This window comes from Mya arenaria, chromosome 15, assembly GCF_026914265.1.
Source record: "Mya arenaria isolate MELC-2E11 chromosome 15, ASM2691426v1".
In the NCBI taxonomy this organism is placed as follows: Eukaryota; Metazoa; Mollusca; class Bivalvia; order Myida; family Myidae; genus Mya; species Mya arenaria.
The window spans coordinates 21776692-21799870 of NC_069136.1; the positions used below are offsets into that span (position 1 = coordinate 21776692).

At 34.3% G+C, this 23179-nt stretch overlaps 1 protein-coding gene across 2 annotated transcripts; it reads right to left on the reverse strand.

Moving 5' to 3' along the window:
* Positions 1-2652: 2652 nt before the first annotated feature.
* Positions 2653-23151, reverse strand: LOC128219709 (cullin-3-like). Of its 2 annotated transcripts, XR_008258635.1 has the most exons (20): positions 22837-23151; positions 19452-19649; positions 18899-19012; positions 18440-18600; positions 18043-18157; positions 17497-17676; positions 16497-16545; positions 15546-15694; positions 14566-14742; positions 13297-13467; positions 12533-12640; positions 11910-12034; positions 11150-11369; positions 10091-10208; positions 9754-9822; positions 8419-8494; positions 7872-7941; positions 6796-6902; positions 3056-5945; positions 2653-3024 (listed from the first exon to the last, which is right to left on the reverse strand). XR_008258635.1 is itself a non-coding variant. In XM_052927635.1 (19 exons), the coding sequence occupies exons 1-19, from the start codon at positions 22888-22890 to the stop codon at positions 5921-5923; spliced, it is 2286 nt and encodes a 761-aa protein (XP_052783595.1). In that variant the 5' UTR covers positions 22891-23151; the 3' UTR covers positions 2653-5920. The 2 variants fall into 2 exon arrangements, 1 of the variants encoding a protein (XP_052783595.1); XM_052927635.1 differs by having other exon boundaries at positions 2653-5945.
* Between the last annotated feature and the right edge of the window lie 28 nt (positions 23152-23179).

Below are 23179 nucleotides of genomic sequence, written 5' to 3' on the forward strand. Positions count from 1 at the left end.
ACTCATTATACATGTGCATAAAAGCAGCATTCCATAATGATTAATCTCTCAAGTTTGACCTTTATTTTGAAGTAGAGAGTGGGTCTTGCACACGACACATCACCTTAAATAATAAACTAACACATGTGCCGATTTACTTTAAAATCCCACTGTGCATGATCAACTCTGTACAAATATTTTAGATTTGTCCATATATGTAGCATAACATAACGATTAAACTTTGAACCTTGAACTTTAAGATAGTGCCTGGGTCTTGCAAGCCTTTATGTATCCAATACACGTACCAATTTCTTCTAAAATCTCCCTGTACATGACATGTTACAGCTCAGGCACTGATACTCTTATTTGCATTAATGCAGCATTCAGTAATGATAAAAATCGAAGTGTGACCTTAAAATTTGAGGAAGGGTTGTGGATCATGCACACAGGATACATCAAATGTCTGTATAAAACACATGACTGTGCCTGTTTACTTTAAAATCCTTTACTACATGATATAGTTAGAACATGGACACAACCAACTATACTCTATGTGCATTAATATTCATATTAAATATGACCTTGAACTTGCAGATGATACATTGCCTTTATGAACCAAACATGTGTACCAATTCCTTTTAAATCCCTTTGTGCAGCATTCAAACTCAATAGACACGGATCTATGGGCATATATGTAGCATCCTCATAATGATAAAACCTTGAACTTTGAAATATCTTGAACAAGACATGTGCAAAGTTATATTTACATCCTATGTGCATGAAATAGTTGCAGCACTATCATGACCAACTATATATAGAGAGAGAGGATCTCAAATGAGTGTTTGTATCGAATTTATTAAGAGTTCATTTAAAAACGATAAAACAACTTTATTAAATTTGATACAAAATAAACACCAATTTAAGATTCTGTTTATAATATAACTCATTTCAAAACACTTCTCTTGTCATAGTGCTGTAGTGCAAAGTATTTACATTGAGTGTTATTAGGAAGCTTTATCCCCAGGAAAGAAAATAGCCAAACATAGAACATTATAAACAATAAAAAAACAAAAATCATGTCTCAATTACCAACCCATGTTTTCTAAGGATTTACTTAAAAACCACAAAAATACATATTTAAATCCATTTAAATCAAGGAAATCAATAAAAAGAGCAATGTCATAACTGTGTGTGTGTACATGTCATTTGTTGGTTTAAGAAGAACAAAAGTCAGCGTTACAGTCCCTTTCAATAGTGCGAATACTCTTTGTAGCTGGTCGATTACAGCATGAATTTTGATGGATGTGTGCAAGGACATTATCTCCGTGAATTTGAGCACCATAAATGTTGTGAAATCCACCAGAAAAAGTGGAATTTGGTGTGGAATAAGTGACTGTGTCAGTGTGACAGTGTGTGAACTTGAGCTTGTTGGCGAACTGCCTAGAATGAGCATTTTGCAAGGAAGTTGACAGGTTATTTTCACTGGAGTACAAGATGCTGGACATTTCCTTGTGTTGATTTGGATAAATGTGGCTATCGTTCTTTATAGATGCGATGTTCTTGTATACCGATGTTTACAAAATCTGGTTCGCAGGAACTTTGTTGTCATTCAATTTCTAGACGAGGTATTTTCTGGCGCTGTGATCAGGAAATGTTTGTTTTGATTAAGCCCAGCCTTCTTCACCATTTGTTTCATAGTGGAATTGAGTTTGCCGACACCGACAAGATTTCTTTAGAAACATTGTTTCTAATGTTTGTTTACATTTTTGACAGCGCCTATAGATATATTTTTCTATGATGCGGTTACCTAACTTGCATAGTTATTACACTAGTTATATATGAAAATTATTGCATGGGGTTATATCACTCCTGCGCTGTTGTGTTATAAATGTAGATATATGCAGCATATGCATAATATTCAACATGCAAGTTTGACCTTGAACTTTATGGTCATGGGTATTGTACATGACTCACGGCCTTTTAGTTCTAAACAAATGTGCCAGTGCCTTTTAATGTCTCTCAGTGCATACCAAAGTTACAGACCAGAAACGCAAAAAAAAGAGGAGTGACTGCGATTTTTATTTGCACATCTTTGAGGAAATAAAAATATGGTCGTCTTGTCGCCAAAACTTTGTAGAACTACTTTCAGTTTTTGACACATTGTCTTGAACATGAACATGAAACAAATGATCTTCATACAGTGCTGTACATTTTTCATTATGGTAGCTACAGCCAATTTGTTCCAGAGTTATGCACCTTATACATAAATTCAGTATGTATAGCTATTAGAGGTTTGTGGAGCTAACACTTTCCACAGAATGATATAGTTTGTTTCGGTAAACTGGTACACATGATCACCATACAGGGCCTTAAAAATTTCAGTAGCTACATCCAATTTTGTTCCAGAGTTATGACCCTTATATTTAAATTCATTATTTATAGCTATAAGAGGTCCACAATTTTTGACAGATTGTTCCGAAACTTGGTGAACATATAACAATAAAGTGTAAAAGTACCCAGCATATTTCTCATATTTTCCACATGTATCTGACAAAGCCAGGCTCAAGGGGAATTATGTTTGACAAATATCTCATTGTCATGGAAACTATATTTACCTTCCCAGGGCAGTGTTCCACATCCCTGACCTTAGTCAAGCCAGTAAAAAAAGCAAAATGACAGTTTTTAGATTTAAATAGAATTGCAATGAATTTATCCAGTAACACAAAAATGATAGAAATTTACATAACATCAGCAAAATTGTTTGAAAGAAATGTCCCACAGCCAAGGCATTAATGTTTCATTAAAAAAACATTTGTAGAGTAACCAAGTATATACATCATTTTTTCAATACATATGTTTTGAAAGTGTACCATTATTTAAAGATGAATTTGAAGTTTGTCTTGACAAAAGCTTCCAACAAGACAAGATCATTAATAACTTTGACTATGGGACATTTCCCAACTAAAATGAAAATCTCGGGCAATTTCAATGGCAGTAACAATCAAAAGTCCTTTCCAAAAATCAATTTAACTATCATAGTAAGACCTTAAAATCAATTTAACTATCATAGTAAGACCTTAAGTAACAGAGCAATGGAAAATTTATGTTAGAACTGTGACAAGCGGAAACTGAAACATGTCTAATCAATATTTTCATCATGTCACAGATGTTCAGCACAAAAAAGGTCACATCATATTTTCCCTGCTTATATTTTAATTACAATAAGAACTTTTTGTATATGTTGCAGTACTGTTCAAATTGGCCTGCAGACATTTGTATAACACTAAGATAAGTTCTCCACTGGCTATCTTTCCATTAGTTTGCACATTTAAAGCATTTGATTGGTCAATAGTTATCATTGGAAAAATATTGACCAATCAATAAACAAATATATTGTACATGTAAGCTCATCTAGTTGTTTAAATAATGAAAATACTGAAAAAATACTGTCATTAAAATCACCAAAAACAAGACGAAAGAACTGCCTCTCAATCTCATGCATTGAGATTTTTTTGTACACTAAATGAATGATTCACATGGGAGTAACAGAAACAAAAGTGCTGCGGAAAGAAACTCCTTATTGTGAATGTGAAAAACTGAATTCACATCGTTTGATTTAACTTTAAAAAAAAAATCAAAAGAAGGAAAAAATAACTATAAAAGGGACTCCCAAAATTCTCATCCATTTAACATAAACATTAAATGTTTTCAAAATTTGTGAGAAAAAAAATACATCTAAATTCATTTGAATATCTTGAATTAGTTCTCAAAAGAGACTTCAATGCTATTTTTAAAGGCAATAGATTTTGATATTAAACAAGCTACATGTATAGATGTGGAAATTAGATTTGTAGAGAAAGCCTAAAACCATGACAGACTAAACCTTTAGTCAGCCATCTTATATCACTGGTTTCAAGACATTAACACAACAAAATAGCTCACTTAAAGACAAAAATAAATCAAAACTCTCGATCAGTGAGAGTGCAGCTTTAAAAAATATTTATCATTTTAAAGTGTACACATATTAAGAGTTGTACTTACTTTTGTTTAAAATTCCCCTCCCCCCACATTTTTCAACATAAATTAAATAACTGTACAGTTTTCAGAGAAATAAAAATAGAATGGCAACTAAACTCATTTCTGTATTGATGAATGAAATTTCACTATCATTGCATTACTATGAAAATGACATATCAGGACATATTACCAGTTTTTACTGTGGATAATACAGTGGGAAAATTAATCCATCGGGGGAAAGATGGTCAGAAACAAGATGTAAAATCTTAATTCATTTTCCAGTATAAATTTCAAGACCTTTTTGAAATCTGCCTCAAATCGATTTGTCAAAAACTGATTACAATCTATATTTCTAAGGCAACGATATTAATCATACTGGGAAAACCTGCATACCATCAACAGTAAAACTTGGTTACTCTTGAAATTTGGATGCAAAACTGGATGACAAAACATTCTCATGAAATGATAAAGCAGTTGCATTCAAATTCATGATAATTTTCTCTGATCATGACGCAGCTGACAGATAAGGCGCATTTGTATAAAACCCTCGAAATGGAAAAGTGCCTTAGGCAGTTTCTACTACACTATGGGTCAATGGTTCAGAACTTTGTTTAAGTTAACAACGTGAATAACAATATTGTTGTTCACTTTTAAAAGTGAAATATTTGATAATGTGCTCAAATATTTAAATATGAACAAGTACAGCTGAAACAGTTGCCTGAAATCTTAATCTGAGAAATGCAGCATATCACAATTGCATCCATTGAAATTCAAGAGCAGAACAGTTTTGAAAGTTAACAATGATGATGTTAACGATGTTGTTGTTAACTTTAACAAAGTTCTATACAATTGGCCCAATGTCTATAATTTTAAGACTTCACAAAAACTGCATTAATATTTGACAAAAATCAAAACTTTAAATACTTGCATCACATATTCACTCAATACCTCTAAATCGTCAAACATTAAAAATAATTTAGAATTGTAACTATTTTTTATTTTTAATCGCTAACTGAAAATGAAATACAGAATGCAGTTCAGTCATTGCTGAAAAATCATATTTATAAATGAGTAACAAAAAATATGCCAAATATGTCTTCATATTTGGCATAAAACAACAAAAAATAAATGATAGTGGCTTTTTCAATTCTGTTTATATGAGTTTGTCTCCCATGACAACACAAGCCATTTTATTAGTTAGTACAAGGCATATTTAACCATCTCTCTCGAAGTTGTGAAAGAGTAACAAGTACTAATATTACACAAACATGTACAAGACCCATTATTTACACACACCCATCACATTAAATTGTACCATAGGCAGTATAGCCACACTTAAGTACAAACAAATAATTTGCCTGCTATTTCAAACATCTGACCACATTCGTAGCATGCAGAATCCTTCATCTAGAAGCACACACAGGTTTTACACATGACTTTCAAATGTAATAAAACTTCTTGTATTACAATAATTGTAATACAACTTTAATTGACGTCATTTCACCCCATTAATTTGGTGTCATACCATTAACCGAAAAATGAAAATAATCTTCATTTTTGTCGACAAATGTGTCGTGTGATAAGAGTCTTACATTTGTTGCCATTTTATACAAAATGTTATAAACTCTTAAATGAAAACGCTATTAAACTTGCCATATAGGCTTGCCTTATAGCTTCTTTTAAACTTGTTTCATAAATGGTTGTATTTAATGGCAACTCATGGAAAACCTATATATCCATCTGTCAACTAATGGCGTGAGAATGTGTCCATCCGTCCGTCTGTGTGTATCTTGATGCGGGGTGTACAGGCGTATTATCACATCAACCTGGCCAGGCAATTATGCTGGCTGCTACAGTCTCAAATGAGATAGATTCTAACACAGCCCAGTCTCAAGTTTATAACAAGTTTATGCCACAATCACACTTATGCTACATATGTGTACTTTTTCCTGAAAATAAAAGAATCATATTTAGAATAACCATGTTTAGGAATTTACAACATAATAAGTTAACATTTTCACAAAAGTATAAGAGTAAGATTCAGAATTTTAAAAAACAACAACAGAGAACAAGAATACCAAGATTTTTTTACTATACCAAGATGATTGTTACTATTAAGGGCTATTCTAGTAAAACGTATAACCCACAGGGGGAAGGCAATTATTTAGTATATGGGTGGGTGTCTTTTTTTGCTTTTTGGACCCCGAAAGGTTAAATTTGCTTCTGTAGGGGGGTCGTATATTTTAAAAGTGCTATCCCTCTGGGGGTTATCTGTTTAAATGGAATAGCCCTGATATGGACACTATAATACATTTTTTTATATTTGGAATTCCGCTTTCTTAAATATTTAATTTCTTAATAACTGCCTTTAACACAGATTCAATATTTCTATTGATCTTATACACAGTCAACATTATGACCTTCTCAAACACATGCAATGCTGTACCCGCAATGCTGTTCATCTCCTTTCATTAAGAATGCAGCAGAACTGACACCAAAGCATGTCTGTTTTTCAAGTCAAACAAGCGACATCATTCAACAATTATAATGGGCCTTGCTTTATATGTGTGAATTGTCTCTCACAATGTGCATAAAAAGTTTCATTTGAAATCATAAGCAGTTTTCAAGTTATAGCAAAGGTTTACGTTTTTGCACAAGGACTTCAACAACGAAAATGACACAAAGGCTATGACTATAATTTATGGCCTCCATGAGGGCGGAAGGGTGCTACTAAAAAAGACAGGGTACAGTACCCTTCCGTCACTCCCATAACTAGCGAAATCCCTTAAGTTTGTTTACCTATCCTCAGGTGTTCTTGCTAGATACTCTCGCTCTATAAGCCCTTCTATTCTCTTCTTGATCACCACCGGACTTGGGAGGAACCGGCTCTTCAGCTGCTCTGTACACTGTACGGAGAGAAGACGATACATGTTACAAGTGTGGGAAGGATATTTATGAAATTTTATATATCGATGGCTAAAGTCAAAATGCAAAAGCTAAAATTTCCAAAGTTTCCAGAAGCAACGTTTTAGGTATTTTCATGGTGATTTGATTATATTAATTTTTTTTTTACAAAAAAGTTACAATTTTTTGAAGTTCGGCATTTCTATTTTTCTGCGAAATGTCCAGTCATTGTTTGACATTTTGATCATATGATACAACACCATTTTCTCATAGGACTATTTATAAGGCATTTTGAAAGAAGATGCAGCTCGTCTTTATGATTTTAGTGCTCTAAATGTTCTAAAAGTGGAAGAAAATGCAACTTCGGCATTTTAAAGTGAGGCCATATACAGGTTATAGATGCTTTTGCATACAAAATGAAAATTACAGAGACAAGCCCAGAAGCCTAAAATTAAACAAAGATCCTGTTTAAAGGGACTCGCTATTCGTTTGTAAATGCAATTTTCTCTTTAATTTCAAAATAAAGTGTGGCAAATCGTAAGGGGAGTAATAAAACTAAGAAACTTAACAGTTGGAACCCTTCAGCAAATCTTGATATTTGCATAAATATCGTCTTAGAAGACACCAATTTTCAATAGCATTACTAACAGCTTTGAGCAATTTGTTGTTGTGTGATTGATTGATTGACATTATCACGTGATGTTGTCAATGTATTGTTATTGGGCTGGTATGTGCCAAATGAAAGAAAATAAAAGGGCTTTTAACTCCATGAAATCATCACGTCAATAATTTTAAGTTTGAACAAAAGCTTCCCTAAAATCTCCAATAGTTACAAAGTTATGATCCCTTCACATAATTTCAGATGAAACATTGGCAAAACAGTGCCCCTATGTCATTGGCAGGGAATGAAAAATAACAAAAATGACAAAATAAGGGCAATGGTACATATAACAAACCATCACCACACATACCTCTGTTACTAGCTGATTATGCAGCAGTGACTTTCGTGATTTCATGATCCGCACAAGGGCAGCCTCGATCGTTCAACGGGGTCAAGGAAATATATCATACATCAGAATGCTAAACAATGATATTCCATTTTTTAATGACTTGATATTCCATATCTTGCCAACCAGAGCCTTAATGGGACACAATTTTTAACCAGATTGATAAAACTTCCTACATAAATCTGTTATACCAACTTTAAAACTTGTACCAATTTAATGAGGTTATTTTTTTTGTAAATGAGTTAGATTTAACAATATTCAGATTTCTACTGCGATAAAACCAAGGATGGTATTCAATTTTGGTCTGAATTGGATCTAAGAACAATGCAGCTTATGGTGTTACTGGTAACGAATAACTGACCTATACAGTAAATTCAGTCAATGATGTGACCATGAGATTAACTTAAGATGCATATATATATTGAATACCACCCCAACGCTATGACAATACACATGTTTTTCTACACACAAAGTTGAGGAGCTATGACAGTGATTTTTGTATAAAGGATATTCATGTTTCCGGTCCTCGTCCACCTTGGTTCTTGTCTCTCGCCTCTCTGGTTCCGCCTCGCCCTTACTGGCCGCCACTGAAATACACCATACAAAATCACTAACACTCACAATAATGTTTCCATGGTATACTGTAGATCTTTTCAATTTCTCAAGATCATACATGCCATATTTCTGGGAGGCTTCTCAGGGGATTTACTAGTGGGTTTTCATCAGTTGTAATTAATTGTCATTTTTTACATGTTCTTCTTAAAAGGGCACTTTATTTAAACTTTTTCTTTTTATCTGAAAAGCACTGTATTGTGCTGCTAACAAAATGCATTGCACAGAACAGTTGTTGTCATTTCATCAAAGCACACCAGTGGTCGAAATTAACACAAGCCCGCAAGCCCTGCACTGGTAAAATGTCTTGCTCAAATAATGAATTTTATATAGAAGGGCTTGTACAAAATTCGATGCCAAGCAAATTTATAAGAATTCTGGCTTGTTCATCCAAAAGTCTAATTTCGATGACTGGCACACATAAACCACTGGATGCAAGGGACTAGAGCGAAACTACAGGGATTTCCCAACTGCCTGGGGATATGGCATGTATGACTTAGATGGATTGCATAATACTTTCTACAACAACAAACAAAGGCATGAAACGTCTCTAAATGCTTTCTAAAATCAAATTTTCCATTTGGTAATTACTAATATAATAATAAAAATGTCTACAAAATCAATACTTTAAATTTATTTGTAGAATTACCGGTAAAAGGAGTGAACATTTCATCCTTCAAAATAAATTCTGAAAATTTCTTTTTGTGTTCTTGTCTGATTGATAGTGACCAAATAAATCAAAGTAAGTTTTTGATTTAACTTCAACTAAAATAGGTCAACAAAAAACACCATGCATTATTTAAAAATCAACTTACAGTGGTCGAAATTAGCACATTAGCCCGAAAGCCATGCAGTTGTAGAATGTTTTCAGACTTGCTCAAATTTTGGATTTTTATGGCAGGGCTTGTTGACCATTTTTTATGCCAAGCACCAAGTTCAAATTTGGGCTTGTTCAATCAAAAGTCTAATTTCGATTACTGAACAAAGATATAAATATATACCGCATTTAAAATTGTGTTCTGTAAGAATTTATGTAAAAGTACCATTTTAATATTTAGAAAATACAAATTATAATCACTGAAACCCAAGTAGTAAAAACATGTATCGAAAACTGAACATGAAATACACAACAAAGCGGAGCATTTTTTGGCACAATATTTCTTAAGCAATAATTTTCAATTCAGGTGTAAAAATGAAAACTGTAAAAATGATTTTGTAAAAAACAGCACATTACCTGTTTGTATTTTTACTCGGAACAATTTGGATGTAAACTGATCGTTGACTGTGAAAACATGGCTTGGTTCTGAAAACACATTAAAAGTTGTGTCATATGTAGAAAATACAATATGCTATTAATACTGCATTTAGATATGAGAGGTTTTATTCTATTTAAGTGGATTTTGACTCAAAATCTGCAAACATTCATCTGAGTAAAAATTGCTATGATAAAAATTCATTTTAATAATGCACTATTTTGTCAAATGACTTTATATATGGTTAATATTTGAATATTTAACTACTGGGCTTGTCCCTGTAGTTTTCTTGGTAATAATTGTTTAAGCCGGTCGTACCTATTTCCTTGGTCTTGGGTTCCTTGTGGAGGATTCGCTGCGCTATCTTCCCGACGGCTAGGGACTGCATGGCTCGTAGAAGGTCCTTCTCAGGGATGTCAGTCTCGCTGCGAATCTCCTGAAGGTCACATGTTGGTACAATATTTTAATTTTGCTAAAATGTCAATTACAATACATGACTGAACGGTTTTCTCATACATTTTCAGATGGGGTCCTTGGGCCCTCTTGGTTCATGAAATAGGGGACTCTCTTGATTTCATCGGGCCCCAATAAAAGATTCCATGGTTAAGAAATAAGGGTCTAACATAGTTAAAACAAAATAAATATATATATATATATATATATATATATAAACATTTATTGTAGGGGTCCATATAAAATGGCAAATGGGGGTCCCTAGCAAGATAATTGAGTCAGAGTCGTTATGAGCTAAAAAAAGATTAGTTATTTCCAAAATCAACATACATTGCAAGAAGTAACAAGGGTAATACATTTTTTTATGACGACTAAGTTGTGCCTTGAAATGTGTGTTAGGAATTCCTGCCCTTCATGTTTATTACTGTGTCAGGAACATTCCGGCTAACATCAAACAATTTTTAGTTAATCAAAGTACTGTGGAGCGAATGCCAACAGCAATTTTCGACCCATTATTTTTCCCAATCAAACAAGGGGCATACCGGTAACTTAACAACTATTTAATTTAAGTCATAAGTCTAGCTTCACAAGTGTGAATTGTCTCTTGCAAGAAGTATACCAAGTTTCATCATTTTCTTAAAAATGTTTATTGAGCTTTAGCCAAGGTTAAGGTAAATTTTAATAATGCTGAAGCGCCAACATGAAAGACTGGGCCTAGTTCAAAATATGTGCATTGTCTCCTATAACAAATATAACAAGTATACCAAGTTTCATCAATATTTTGGAAATGTATTTTGAGCTAAAAGAAGGTTAAAGGGTTTTCTTTAATGATGCTCAAGCCAATGACACAAGAGATACAACATCTAGATTTTTCTTTAAAAACAAATGACAAAAAAATTCAATATTTTAATGCAACCAACAAACCTCATAAGTCCATTTCTCCCTATTATTGAACTGCATAAGAATGCACATCTGATAAGTGGAGACCTGTATGATGTGTTTACGTGGCCCCTTTGACGAGCTTGCCCCTGCATTTTCACTCGCGTCCTCTTTCTTAACTCCGTAAAACGTGGCATTAAGGTCGGCAGAGCCGAGCTGAGGCTGAAGCGTGAGCTGACGTCCACTGTGCTTGGCCAAGTAAAACCTGTTTCACATAAATTAGTTTATAGATCTTCATATAAAAATGTTTGCCATATTTAGAATACAATTACACGATTAATGTTACCGTATTCAAAGTATATAACTCTTTAACAATCCCTCTGTTGTGCTAGCTTTTATAAACAGAGATTTTATTGACCAGGCAGCAGAAGGGCTAAAACCATTTTGGCCATGGCTTTTGGGGGTGGAGGGAGGGGGGTGGCGGGTGTGGGGGGGTAGGAAAGGGGGAAGCACCATGCCACAGAAGCAAATCAGGCTCTTAAGAAGCCCTTTCCCAAGCTATCCTGATTTCACATTTTAAGGAAAATGGAGTGTCAATGTTGATAATGTAAAAACAAATAGAGTTACAACCAAAAACAAGTAAATCAATTAAAAAAAACGTTTCTTGGTGCCTTGGAAAAATGAGATCCGTGAAAATCTGTGCACAACCCTTAATATACCAATTTCCCCCCTGCAGAGTAAAGGGTCATGGATTTGATATCCACTAGAGGCACATAGCTACAAGATATAACCATGTATAGCGTACCTGCGGAACTGTTCAAAGGCTAGCCTGGGAGAATTGGGTATGTTACACTTGGGAGTAGCTGACTGTGTGGGCCAGTAGCCAGTGGTCAATACTCTCACTGTTAAGTCCACGCCCTGTAAATTTACCTGAAATATTTAATAACATTGTCAACATTTGGCCACGATGTACTTTTGGTATGGGTTTACATAATGTTCTTGGCCTTTTATGCATTAGGGAATTTTGGCAACATATATTGTGAAATTGGGGAAAAAAGTTCAACCATAACTGAATGTGATGATGATGAAGACAGCTCTGCAGATTGAATACCAACTCTAATTTTGTTGTTTATTCGGTCAAATAAGGGAAATAATTCCCCAAATATTAAAGCCGGAGTTATTGGCCATATGACACATGTGCATATGGTCTCATGCCATGGTATATGTGTAAATATCTTCAACAATTTTAAAGAAATATCCAAGGTTAAATCTATAGCATGCCACAGATTTCAACAACGATAGCACGAAGGCTACCATGATGCCATGATTTTTTTTTTCGAAAAATAGGCTACAAAATACTTCTTTCTGGTTTAATTCTGTATTTCACCCAAAAAGAATGCATGGTTCTGTTTTAGTGATATTACTTACATTTGCCTGGGTGATGAATGTCTTAAACTCATCCATGTAACTGTTGGACACAGTCATATCCTTGAACATGCCCTCCAGCTTTGACGTAAACTGGCACCCACATTCCGTCTGCAACATAAACAACACTGTCACTTAGTCCTAGTCCTAATTGAAAAGGGCAGGGTGCTAGGTCAGAAAGGTCACTTTTGATGTGCCTTGAATGAGTCTTAATGGGGCACTTACAAGGGTCAATGTTCAATTCATATAGTGTATGAGCTGAAACTAATTCCAATACTAATAATTCTTTACTTGTCAAAAAAATTATGAACATAATTTATTATTCTTATTATTTATATTCATATTTGGAAGTTGAAACCTAAGGTTAATTCAAATTTCTAACATTTTCTATGAATTTTTTATGCTTTAATTAAACACTGCTGATTCAATGCGCCCTTTTGTTCCTCAGCACCCGGTCCCTTTTCTGTAGCAGCCTGTCCTTTTAAAAACCTAGCTTAAACTCTACCTTAGTAAATATAAGACTCGATCTAACCAAATGTCTTGAGGTCAAGATTGAGCATTAATTGGTCTTAAGGTATAAGTGTCCATCTCTCACCCAAGAGGTTGTGGGTTCGATATCACCGGGGGATACTTTCCCACAGCCTCTCAAAATAGACACCAGTACTGGTTTTTACCCAGGAACCCAATAGTGATTTTATAAACTTAACTTTGTCACAATCTGATTAAAAGGAATTAATATAACCTAAGATTTGTTTACGAAAACTGACCTTGAGTTTGGAGATCATGTTTTTCTCAGAGTCGTCCGACACACTCTTGTTGAGGAGGAGTCGTCTAGCGAGATGCTGCTTGTAGTAACGCTCAAACACGTCCTTCTCCTGCAGGAAGCGGAACAGAACCATGCTCTTGTCCAGCACTATCTCAATCTCCTGCTCCGACATCTGAAACATTACACCGAGTTATAGTGATCGCAATGATCGCATATTATCAAATCAATTATCATCAATGGATGCCCGGCATTGGCAATAATCGTAAATAATCTTAAAAAACAATCAATACTTGTCAATTGGTGCCCTATATTGGTGATAATTGATAACTTTCATTAATAATCGATGTTCATTGAACTTTATTTTTCTTAAAAATTATTAAATAAATGTGTGAAAATATTATTTTTTTATTTGTTGAATCATAACATCATATATTCAAATTTGTGTTCTGATTGTTCAAAGAAATAGAGGATAATTGTTTGCTTCAGTGTAAGATCGCTATATATTTCACGAGTGGCGAAGCCATAAGAGCCATATTCACTTTGGTGTTCAAGTTTAAATCAACTATAAGATATGCAAATACTAATTTTTTGGCTAATATGGAATAGAATGGCGGCATGCCCTGCCCCATAACTTCAATGTGTGTATGAACATGCATGGACATAATGGACTTTGACAAGATACATGGACGTTTTACAACAATAAAAAGCAAATATTGTGCGCATTTTTTCCATTTTAAGAAAGCACTTTCAGGGATGTGATTGACCTGGCAGCCGGAGGGCTGAAACATTTATGGCCATGTGTTTATGGGGCGCTCTTTGGGTCAAAAGAGCACTGCTGTAGAAGAAAAAATGGCTTTTTAGAAGCTCTTTTGAGGGCTCTCCTGACTTAAAATTTGAAGCAAACTGGAATATTGACTCATACAACTGAAAGCAACCAAATAATTTTTTTTAGGTTATTTATTTTTATTTTTTGTGTGTGTGTGTGTGGGGGGGGGGTCTCTGGGGCCATATGCTCCGCGGACAAATCACATCCCTGACTTAGCCCCTTTTTGGGCCCACCCTGCCCTTTTTAATTTCTGGCTAAAATAAAACACTTTAAGTACAAAATAAATTTCATTTTAATGACACACTGGTTCGTTTATCACGTCATTTTAACAACGATCTCTGATACGAGTTTTGACATGGAATATGGACAATTGTATTCTGTGTAATGAATTGCTTAGCAGATTTATGATGCATATATAATAAAAACAAAAAAATATTTTCTTACCCCTTTTACTCCCTTTTTCAGCTTGTCGTCAATAAACAAGGACAAGTATTCCGGGGATTTGGGATTCAAATTAATGAAATATTCAAAGTCACTTGAAACCATTTTCTTAAACAAATTGTCATTACTGAAGGATTCGTGTAGAAAGTGGTCAAATCTGTCCTTTAAGTCCAGTAAATTCTGAAAAAGAAAACAGCATGTTTTAAATACTTTAAATTTCACTACAGTTTAATTTGGTGAATAAAAAAAAAAACTGCTTTTTTTCTGATTATAAATGTAAACTTTCAAGAATAGATTTTTAATCTTATTAAGTCTGTATCTTGTTTGTAAAAGTGAAGAGAGTATCAGATTTAACCATATTTGTTTTACAACGCCTGTGAAATATTTTTTTACAAAATAATCTACGGTACATCATGATTCTTGGTACATGATTGTTTATCATGTGAATGTGGTCTAATATTGCAGGGGAGACAATATTTCCCCAGTCATCCAGCTTAGTAACCAAGTATCAAACTCAAATGAACCCTTATTAGGAATCTTTCCCCGACCACACTGATGAGATTTGGTGGACAACAAGAGGGAACCACACCATAACATTCTAAATATGTGATAGCATTCTTACTTGAACATATGTTATAGCATTGCTACCTGGATATATGTGATGGCATTGTTACCTGAATATAATTATGTGATGGCATTGTTACCTGAATATATGTGGTGGCATTCTTAACATGTGATGGCATTCCTACCTCTATATATGTGATGGCATTCTTACTTGAACATATGTAATAGCATTGTTACCTGGATAAATGTGATGGCATTGTTACCTGAATATATGTGATGGCATATTAACTTGAAAATATGTGATGGCATTTTTACCTGAATATATGTGATGGCATATTAACTTGAATATATGTGATAGCATTGTTACCTGAATATATGTGATGGCATATTAACTTGAATATATGTGATGACATTCTTACCTTTACATATGTGATGGCGTTCTTGCCATCTTCCCCCTCCTCGGACACAAGAGCCTTGCCCTGCTCCCGGAGGTAGCCACTGATACATCCACACATCGTTTTTAGGCCGTTGGGGACACGCACAAGCAGTTTGTACATGCAGCCAAGATCTGTAGATATATACATGTATGTACACACAAGCATGGTACAGGGATTGACACCACAGCTGGAGGGCTGAAAAGATTACGGCCAGGGGTGTGAGGGGGGCGCTTTAGGCCCTAAAAGGGAATTAAGCACCCTGCAGTAAAAGCAAGTTACTTTCTATAAGCCCCATTGAAGCAAACTTGAGTGTCAATACTAACAAAAAGTTACAACAAACAGCAATTAACTTTTTTTTAATCAGTAAAAAAAAAAATTGGGGAGGGGGTGGGTCCCTGGAGCCATTAGATCTGCAGAAATCAGCAAATATGCAGATATCCCTGATTGAATTATGCTACACTGCCCAGGACATTATGGGGTTTACATTTACTTACCAGATAAGTTTATAGCAGCAAACTAGCAAGGAGAATCTTAAGATGAAAACATTACAAAAACACTGCTCAATTATATTTGGTTATCTTAATATTATCCCGCATACCAATACTTCATGTGCTTCATATTATCCTTAAACATTATTTCCCACTGTTATTCAATGATTCTGTGTACTCCTACAACACCATTTTATGTGACAATGGGCCTACTTTTTACATTAACATTCAAACTCTAAAAAATCATAAACACACATGCGATCTGCAGAACTTTTCACAAATATTAAGACAACTGATCTAGCTACTCGTGTTTTAACACAAAATTATCTCACTTTTAAAAGTTAACTAAAGTTAACAATGATACTGTTAAAGTTTGACAAGTGACTGAACAACCAGCAATATGTAAGTTGAAATCTAACTTGTACTTGTAACAAAGTGAACTCACCATCTGTCTTGTTGTTCTTGAGCATATGCACAACTCCAGAGTTCTCCATCTGCAGTAAGGAAATAGAAAAATATGAGTCAAATGGAAAATATTGGCAGTTTGGCTCCCTTAATGGATTAACTTACATTCATAATGCATTGCATAACGTAAGACATACATGCTCAGAATTCATATTCATGTACAATTACATAACTTGAGTCTTTTGTTGACCTGAGTTGACCATGCTTTTGGGTTCTTTAAATATGGACATATACTAGAAATGTTAATCGAAGTTTCGTTAAAATATTTGTTAAAATATGAAATATTTTAATACTTAATTTTTCAGACCTGAAAATCATTTTGGTTTTCCAGATTAACTCTATGTGTCAAGCAGAACAAACAAACTAATAAATCTATAAATATATCCTTTTGTTTCACATCGAAAAACGCAGTATCTTACCCAGATCCTTTTTTTAGTACTTTTAAGCAAAGAATCATTATAATTTTTTGTTAACTGTTTGAAAGAACTAGTCTTAATCTGAAGTAAATCCATTTTTATATTTTAAACTACAGAGAAAACTCCATAGTTCATTAGTTGTTTTTCAATCAAAATAAGTGTATAACTCAACTATTATGATTTTATTTTAATATTTTGAGAGTTTTTTTTGTGAAACAAAGGTTTAAGCTGCCACCAAGGCTATGACAATACCACCAGCCTTTCCATTATCAGCAGCAAAACTTGTTTCATTGACTGTTGAAGAAAAATATAGAGAAGGTACAAGCTTTAACCCTCAGGCTGCTGATGGCGATTTTAAAGGCTTGCAAACAGCTTGGAACCAGACCAGACACCGAGTAACTCGGCGCCTGGTCAGGTTCCAAGTAAAATGAATGAAATTAAGAATAAACCAGACAACATTTTTGAGCAGACGAAAATTTACCCAGCATGCCAAGGGTTAAATTAATCAGAAACTTGTTTAAAATATATGAGTTCTGAATAAAGCCGATTTAAAGGCTGTTTTACCTCTACGATGGTCTTCATGTGTTTGGAGATGAGTTCCTCCTCAAGGACACGCACTATCGGCTCCTCGGTGGACTTGTCCAGGTAGTGGGTGGCGCGCTCAGCCTCCTCATTAATCCGTGCTTCAACCTTCTTGATGTACATAGACGCACTGTTTTCCGCCAGGAATTTCTGGCTTTCAGCCTTTTGAAAAAAAAGTTTGAAACTAAGACAAATTTGGGGATCCATAAGCTCAAAATCTTCTATGAAATGATATCATGATGTCATGTAACATTTACATAAAGCTATGAACATGCTAACAAAGACTTTGCTGGTGTGCACTAAATACTTAAGTTTCTGCCAATGATTTTTGATTATCAAACCGCCAGACACCAAGTGAAAAATTGCCATTAGATATTAAAATATATATTAAAGGCTTTTAATGAATGAAATATCAATCCTATAAAAGTACATATGTATATTAATAAATAATATTTCAGGGGCTAGAAATCTTTAACTATAAAGCCAGACTTAAGAAAACATACAGACTTTAACACTGTGAGCACATACCATATAGAATTCCCTGGACTCCAGTAGGAAGGGCTTTTCAAAATCTTCAATATACACCTGTCTTGTCTCTATACCTAGTATCATCAGCATCTGACATGCATTCTTCACAGCCCCTCTGGAATAATGGAAAAATTACAATGGATACAATTGTGAGCAGTTAATGATAGATGCCAATCATTTATAGCATTTGCTTTTTTATTTAATCTTTAAAAGGCCAGTTGAGCTGGTGATTTTTTTGTTGATATTTAGGGATTGAAATTTCAATTGATTCTTAATTAAATTTGATCATTACACAATAACAATAACAGCAGTCCCGTCAACTTGAACACAAATATGGAGCTCTATTAACAGAGCTGACAGCACAGTTAGTCCTTCCCAAACACACTTCATAGCATACCTGTCTACAACTTCCCCACGTCGTTCCTTGGCGACCATATCAAGCAGCGTGTGGCGGAGATGTTCGTTTATCGACTGGTGTCGTACCACTTCATCCCGGAATATCTTCAGGCCCAGGTTGTATACATTGTCTACATTGTTCTGTTGTACATACACTCTATCCTGTTGGAGTACAGTAAATAATTTGATAACCACTGAAAAAAGCTACCGACAAGCAGATATAAATCATATAATAATAACTTCAGTGACAGTGTTGATAAAGTTATTAACACAAAGATTTAACAATATTATATGAAATATTAAATATTCGACCATCTTAAGCAGTCTATCCTAAGAAGGTAGAAGGGTGCATATACATTTCTCCATGAGGACAGAAGGGTGCTATGAAGAGAACAGGGTGCAGAACCCTCTGATAACACTCTAGCTAAAACCCTATGATAACTGTGCGAACATAACATACCATATACATGAGTATGTCTCTTATCATGACCATGGAGGTCTGATGGTCACTCCAGGCACTGTTAAGGGTCAGCAGAAAGTTGTTGTTCAAAGAGCTCAGCACATCAACTTGTACCTACAACAATGATGATCAATGGTTTATTTACATTTCAAGATCAATCGATCTGTTTAATATTACATTCTCTTTTTCTGATTTTATAAAACGAGATCATGAAGTAAATATTCAGAAGCTTTTTGCTAGAAACTGTGGTTGTATTGGTCACAATCTATACAATGATTATGAAGTGTTTTTTGGAAATTACTGTTATAAACAAAATAATAATACAATATTATGATAAGCTATAGGCTTAAAAAATGATTGTTCCAAGGTATTTTTGTGTCACAAAATGTCAAACAAACTATATCTTATTTGTGGACTAAATGCTTTTTTTTGCGAAGGCATTATAACCACAATTGAAAACTTATATATTTTTGTTCCTGAGTTTACCTTTTTGCAAAACAGTATATTCTTTAACAGATCTAAAAACTGTCTGCCAAATATAGACTGCTTGTACCTTTTTTACCAAATGTTCTGTGACCACTTCCTGCAATCCGGAGTACAATTTCTCGCCATGTTTGTGTAGGACCATTGTGTAGGCATTTCTGTAGAGCTCTTCAAAGCTTAGCCCACTGTTGTTTTTCTTCTGGATTTCCTGTATGGCATTTTTCAGCAGAGCCCAAATGTTGTCAACATACTTTTCATCCATAGTCATCTAAAACATGACATGTACATTGAAATATACTTTTCATCCATAGTCATCTGAAACATGACATGTACATACATTTTCAGTTGAAATAATGTCCAACTACATTGTATAGAGCTATTTCAGCCTATTTTCACAAAAGAAATGTCCAAAAACAGATAGGGAAGGTAGGCATCATATAATTTTTAAGGCTTTATGTTAAAATGCTATTATCAACATTGGGCTATGGCATTCAAGCAATCAGTTAATCAGTATTACAAAAAATTAACCAACAGACTATAAAAACAGTAGGTCCAGGGACTCCTATTTTGTAGGTAAGAGTCGTGTAACCTGAACAAGAAGTTGTTGTTTGTTAGGCCTTGTGGCGGTGTATTACAGAAGAAGCAACAGACACGTGCATACTCAGGCTAGTCTTAACATGAAAAGGTACAGGAGACAGTGGGATTTTTTCACCATTTTGGGAATGGGGCCTTGGAGTTGGGGAAAAAATGTGTCACCTTGACTGAAATTTGGAATTCCTGCTGCCTATGAAAGTACTAGAAGGCTTTAAAAATAGGCACTAAAAAGAAATATATCAAGTTTATTTATTCATAAATGTACCAACCTAACAAAAAAGGTTTCAGAGTCGAACCTCTTTAACAAAAAATTTAACTTTTTCTTCAAAACATAAAATCCTTTAGTATTGAGAATTGGGCTGAATATCAGTCCATAATTAGTCAGAAAAAAAGCACTGGGAAAAGTTGTACCTGGCTACAAAATCACCCAAAGTATTATCTATTGTTTAGATCTGTGAGCTAGAAAACGACGAGATAAAAGGCAATTTGTCATATTTTCCAAATTTTATTGAACTTCATTACACTTGAATGGTCTGTGGGTAATAACCAACCAGCCGAGGTCAGCAGGCCAGAGTGCTGTGCTAGTGTTTTAGTTGTTGTCCATTCCAGCCCACTTCAAGAATTATTTTCCTACCAATTTTACCATACAATACTCAAGCATGTTCTAAACCTATCCAACCCTAATCTTAATTAACCTGTTTTTTTAATGTTTTTCTCTGTAGCATGTGAGTTGATTTCGCCATCCGTAGTGTATAAAAGACTGACCGGACGGGACCAATTCCAGACCAACAGAAATCAACAAAAATCTCCATATTGATCCGGAAAAGGAAGTTGAATAATAAGACTGGCCGATCTGGAAGGTGTATTAAATTATAAAAATATGTATTGTATTGTGAAGTGCATTGATAGTTTCAATACAATTTGTAAACAATACGTTTTAATGTTGAGCATCAATGAAATGTTATCCGTTTCATGTTGACTATTTACAAATGATAAAACATCAGTTTCAGATAATCAGTCATCAAAATTAGACTTTTGGATCAACAAGCCTGAATTATTATACAATTGCTTGGCATCAAATTTTTGAACAAGCCCTGCTCTATAAAATTCAGAATTTGAGCAAGCCCGAAAGACATTTTACCAGTGCAGGGCTTGCGGGCTTGTGCTAATTTCGACCATGGGATAATGATAACAAATATTTGATAATGTACAAAAGGGGCAAATTCAAACGATTATTACTATTTTTAACCAAGTGGTTCCATAAAATATAGCAAAGTAATTTGCGTCAAAATTGTAATTGCTTATCGTTTGACTTGTACATTTATTCTGGCAGGTTTGTTATTGGTCCCTAATCAATTTGAGCTATTTTTGATGGGGTCACGGACACTACGGACCATGGACATTACCGACCAGACACTACGGACCAGATTTAGGGACATTACGGACCAGATTTAGGGACAATACGGACCAGATTTAGGGACATTACGGACCAGATTTAGAAATTTACGGACCATGATTTATATTGTTTTTAAACATTTTTTTTAATTATTCACTCATTGGTCTGAAATTTGTTAATAAATACTTGAATATTAGTGCTCAGTATGACAATTATCTTTAATGTAACTAAAAAATCCCATGAAATTCCAATGTTAAACATCAATGTATTTTTAATAAAGTATAATGATAATTCGAATAATAATGAATAATAATGAACGTAATATGTGTTTATCTTATAATTGTAAATGTGAATATTAATGTTTTCATATGTGATCGATTGCTTTCTGAAATAAAATTTGAATAGTCATATTTGTTTGTTTTCCGTTTCATCTGATTTAATTGAAAGTGCGCCGTTACAATGGGTTTTCACACTTTTATGATTGCCAATTAAAGGTTGTCAGTGTAAAGTTTGTTTCTTTTGTAATATACCGCCGATAATTACGGGTACAATTATAACTAATTAAGGCAACAGAAATTGCCAGTTTGAAAAATCAGTTTGCAAGAATTGCAACAAACACACATTGTTTATTGTTTATATGTAAACACTGATATGTTCTTATATGTGCTCGATTTATTTTGGTAAATAAACTGTTTTGGGTTCATGTAAACACTGACATGTTCTTATATGTGCTCGATTTATTTTGGTAAATCAACTGTTTTGGAACATATATCTTCTGTTGCTTTTAACTGATTTAACTGCCGATCTATTCGAATTTCACGCGATTTTTCACAGTTTTATGGAAGATATATCGTCATACTGAGCACTCATATTCAAGTATTTATTAACAAATTAAAAACTAATGAGAGAATAATTAACAAAAATGTGTTTAAATCATGGTCCATAAGTTTCTAAATCTGGTCCGTAAATTTCTAAATCTGGTCCGTAATGTCCCTAAATCTGGTCCGTAATGTCCCTAAATCTGGTCCGTAGTGTCTGGTCCGTAATGTCCATGGTCCGTAGTGTCCGTAATTCTTTTGATGTACCGGCTTTCTATATATGGGTTCTTTTTAATGAGAATATTGTCCACCCGGTGTCTATCCAAATATAATCAAGTATTGTATGTAACTTGTGTATCATATATTTAATAGTAATATTTGGTACGGAAATGGTCCAGTCCGGCCAATCTTTTATACCCAATCCAAATTCTGAAGGCTTCAAAACCATTTCCAGAAATCTGCGTTGGTCCTGTCTGACCAGTCTTTTATACCCAACCTCTCCAAACATGGTATGCGACTTTGAAGTCACTAGTAGTGCAACTGTGTCGGTACCACCTGACTGCCCAATGATTATGACAGGAGTAGAACAAAACATGCTCAAGAGGGTACAGACATAAGGTCTTAAGAAATATACAAAAGCTACTAACAGGAAACGCCCTGATCCTCATCTTGGTATCCTTTTTCGCTTGGTTCCGACTCATCGTGTTTTTTTTTCTTTTCTTCGACTTCACTTCCAGAAATCGAAAACAGTAACGTTGTCTGTCCTTTAGTCTGGACTACAGGCTAAAACAGAGAATAACAAACGGTGCAGATTGAAAATTGGTATGGCTGGTTGCCTGAGGACTTAGACCATTATTTTAAAAGAATCATATTGGCCTTTGTATTGTTATTTCGTGAATTGTCAACTTTTGTCGAAATTTCAGTTTGTGTTTAACTTCCCAGAACGCAATTGCATTTCCTGTTTCACGTGGACGCTTTATTTTGATTAAT

What these genes read in the sequence shown, in the direction of transcription:
- LOC128219709 (XM_052927635.1), bottom strand. Translation starts at nt 22,890, where the DNA reads ATGAGTCGGAACCAAGCGAAAAAGGATACCAAGATGAGGATCAGGGCG. An exon ending in GAGACATACTCATGTATATG is followed by an intron (nt 18,601 to 18,898) that starts GTATGTTATGTT and finishes GTACTCCAACAG; the next exon opens with GATAGAGTGTATGTACAACA. An exon ending in AGTCCAGGGAATTCTATATG is followed by an intron (nt 17,677 to 18,042) that starts GTATGTGCTCAC and finishes TTTTTTCAAAAG; the next exon opens with GCTGAAAGCCAGAAATTCCT.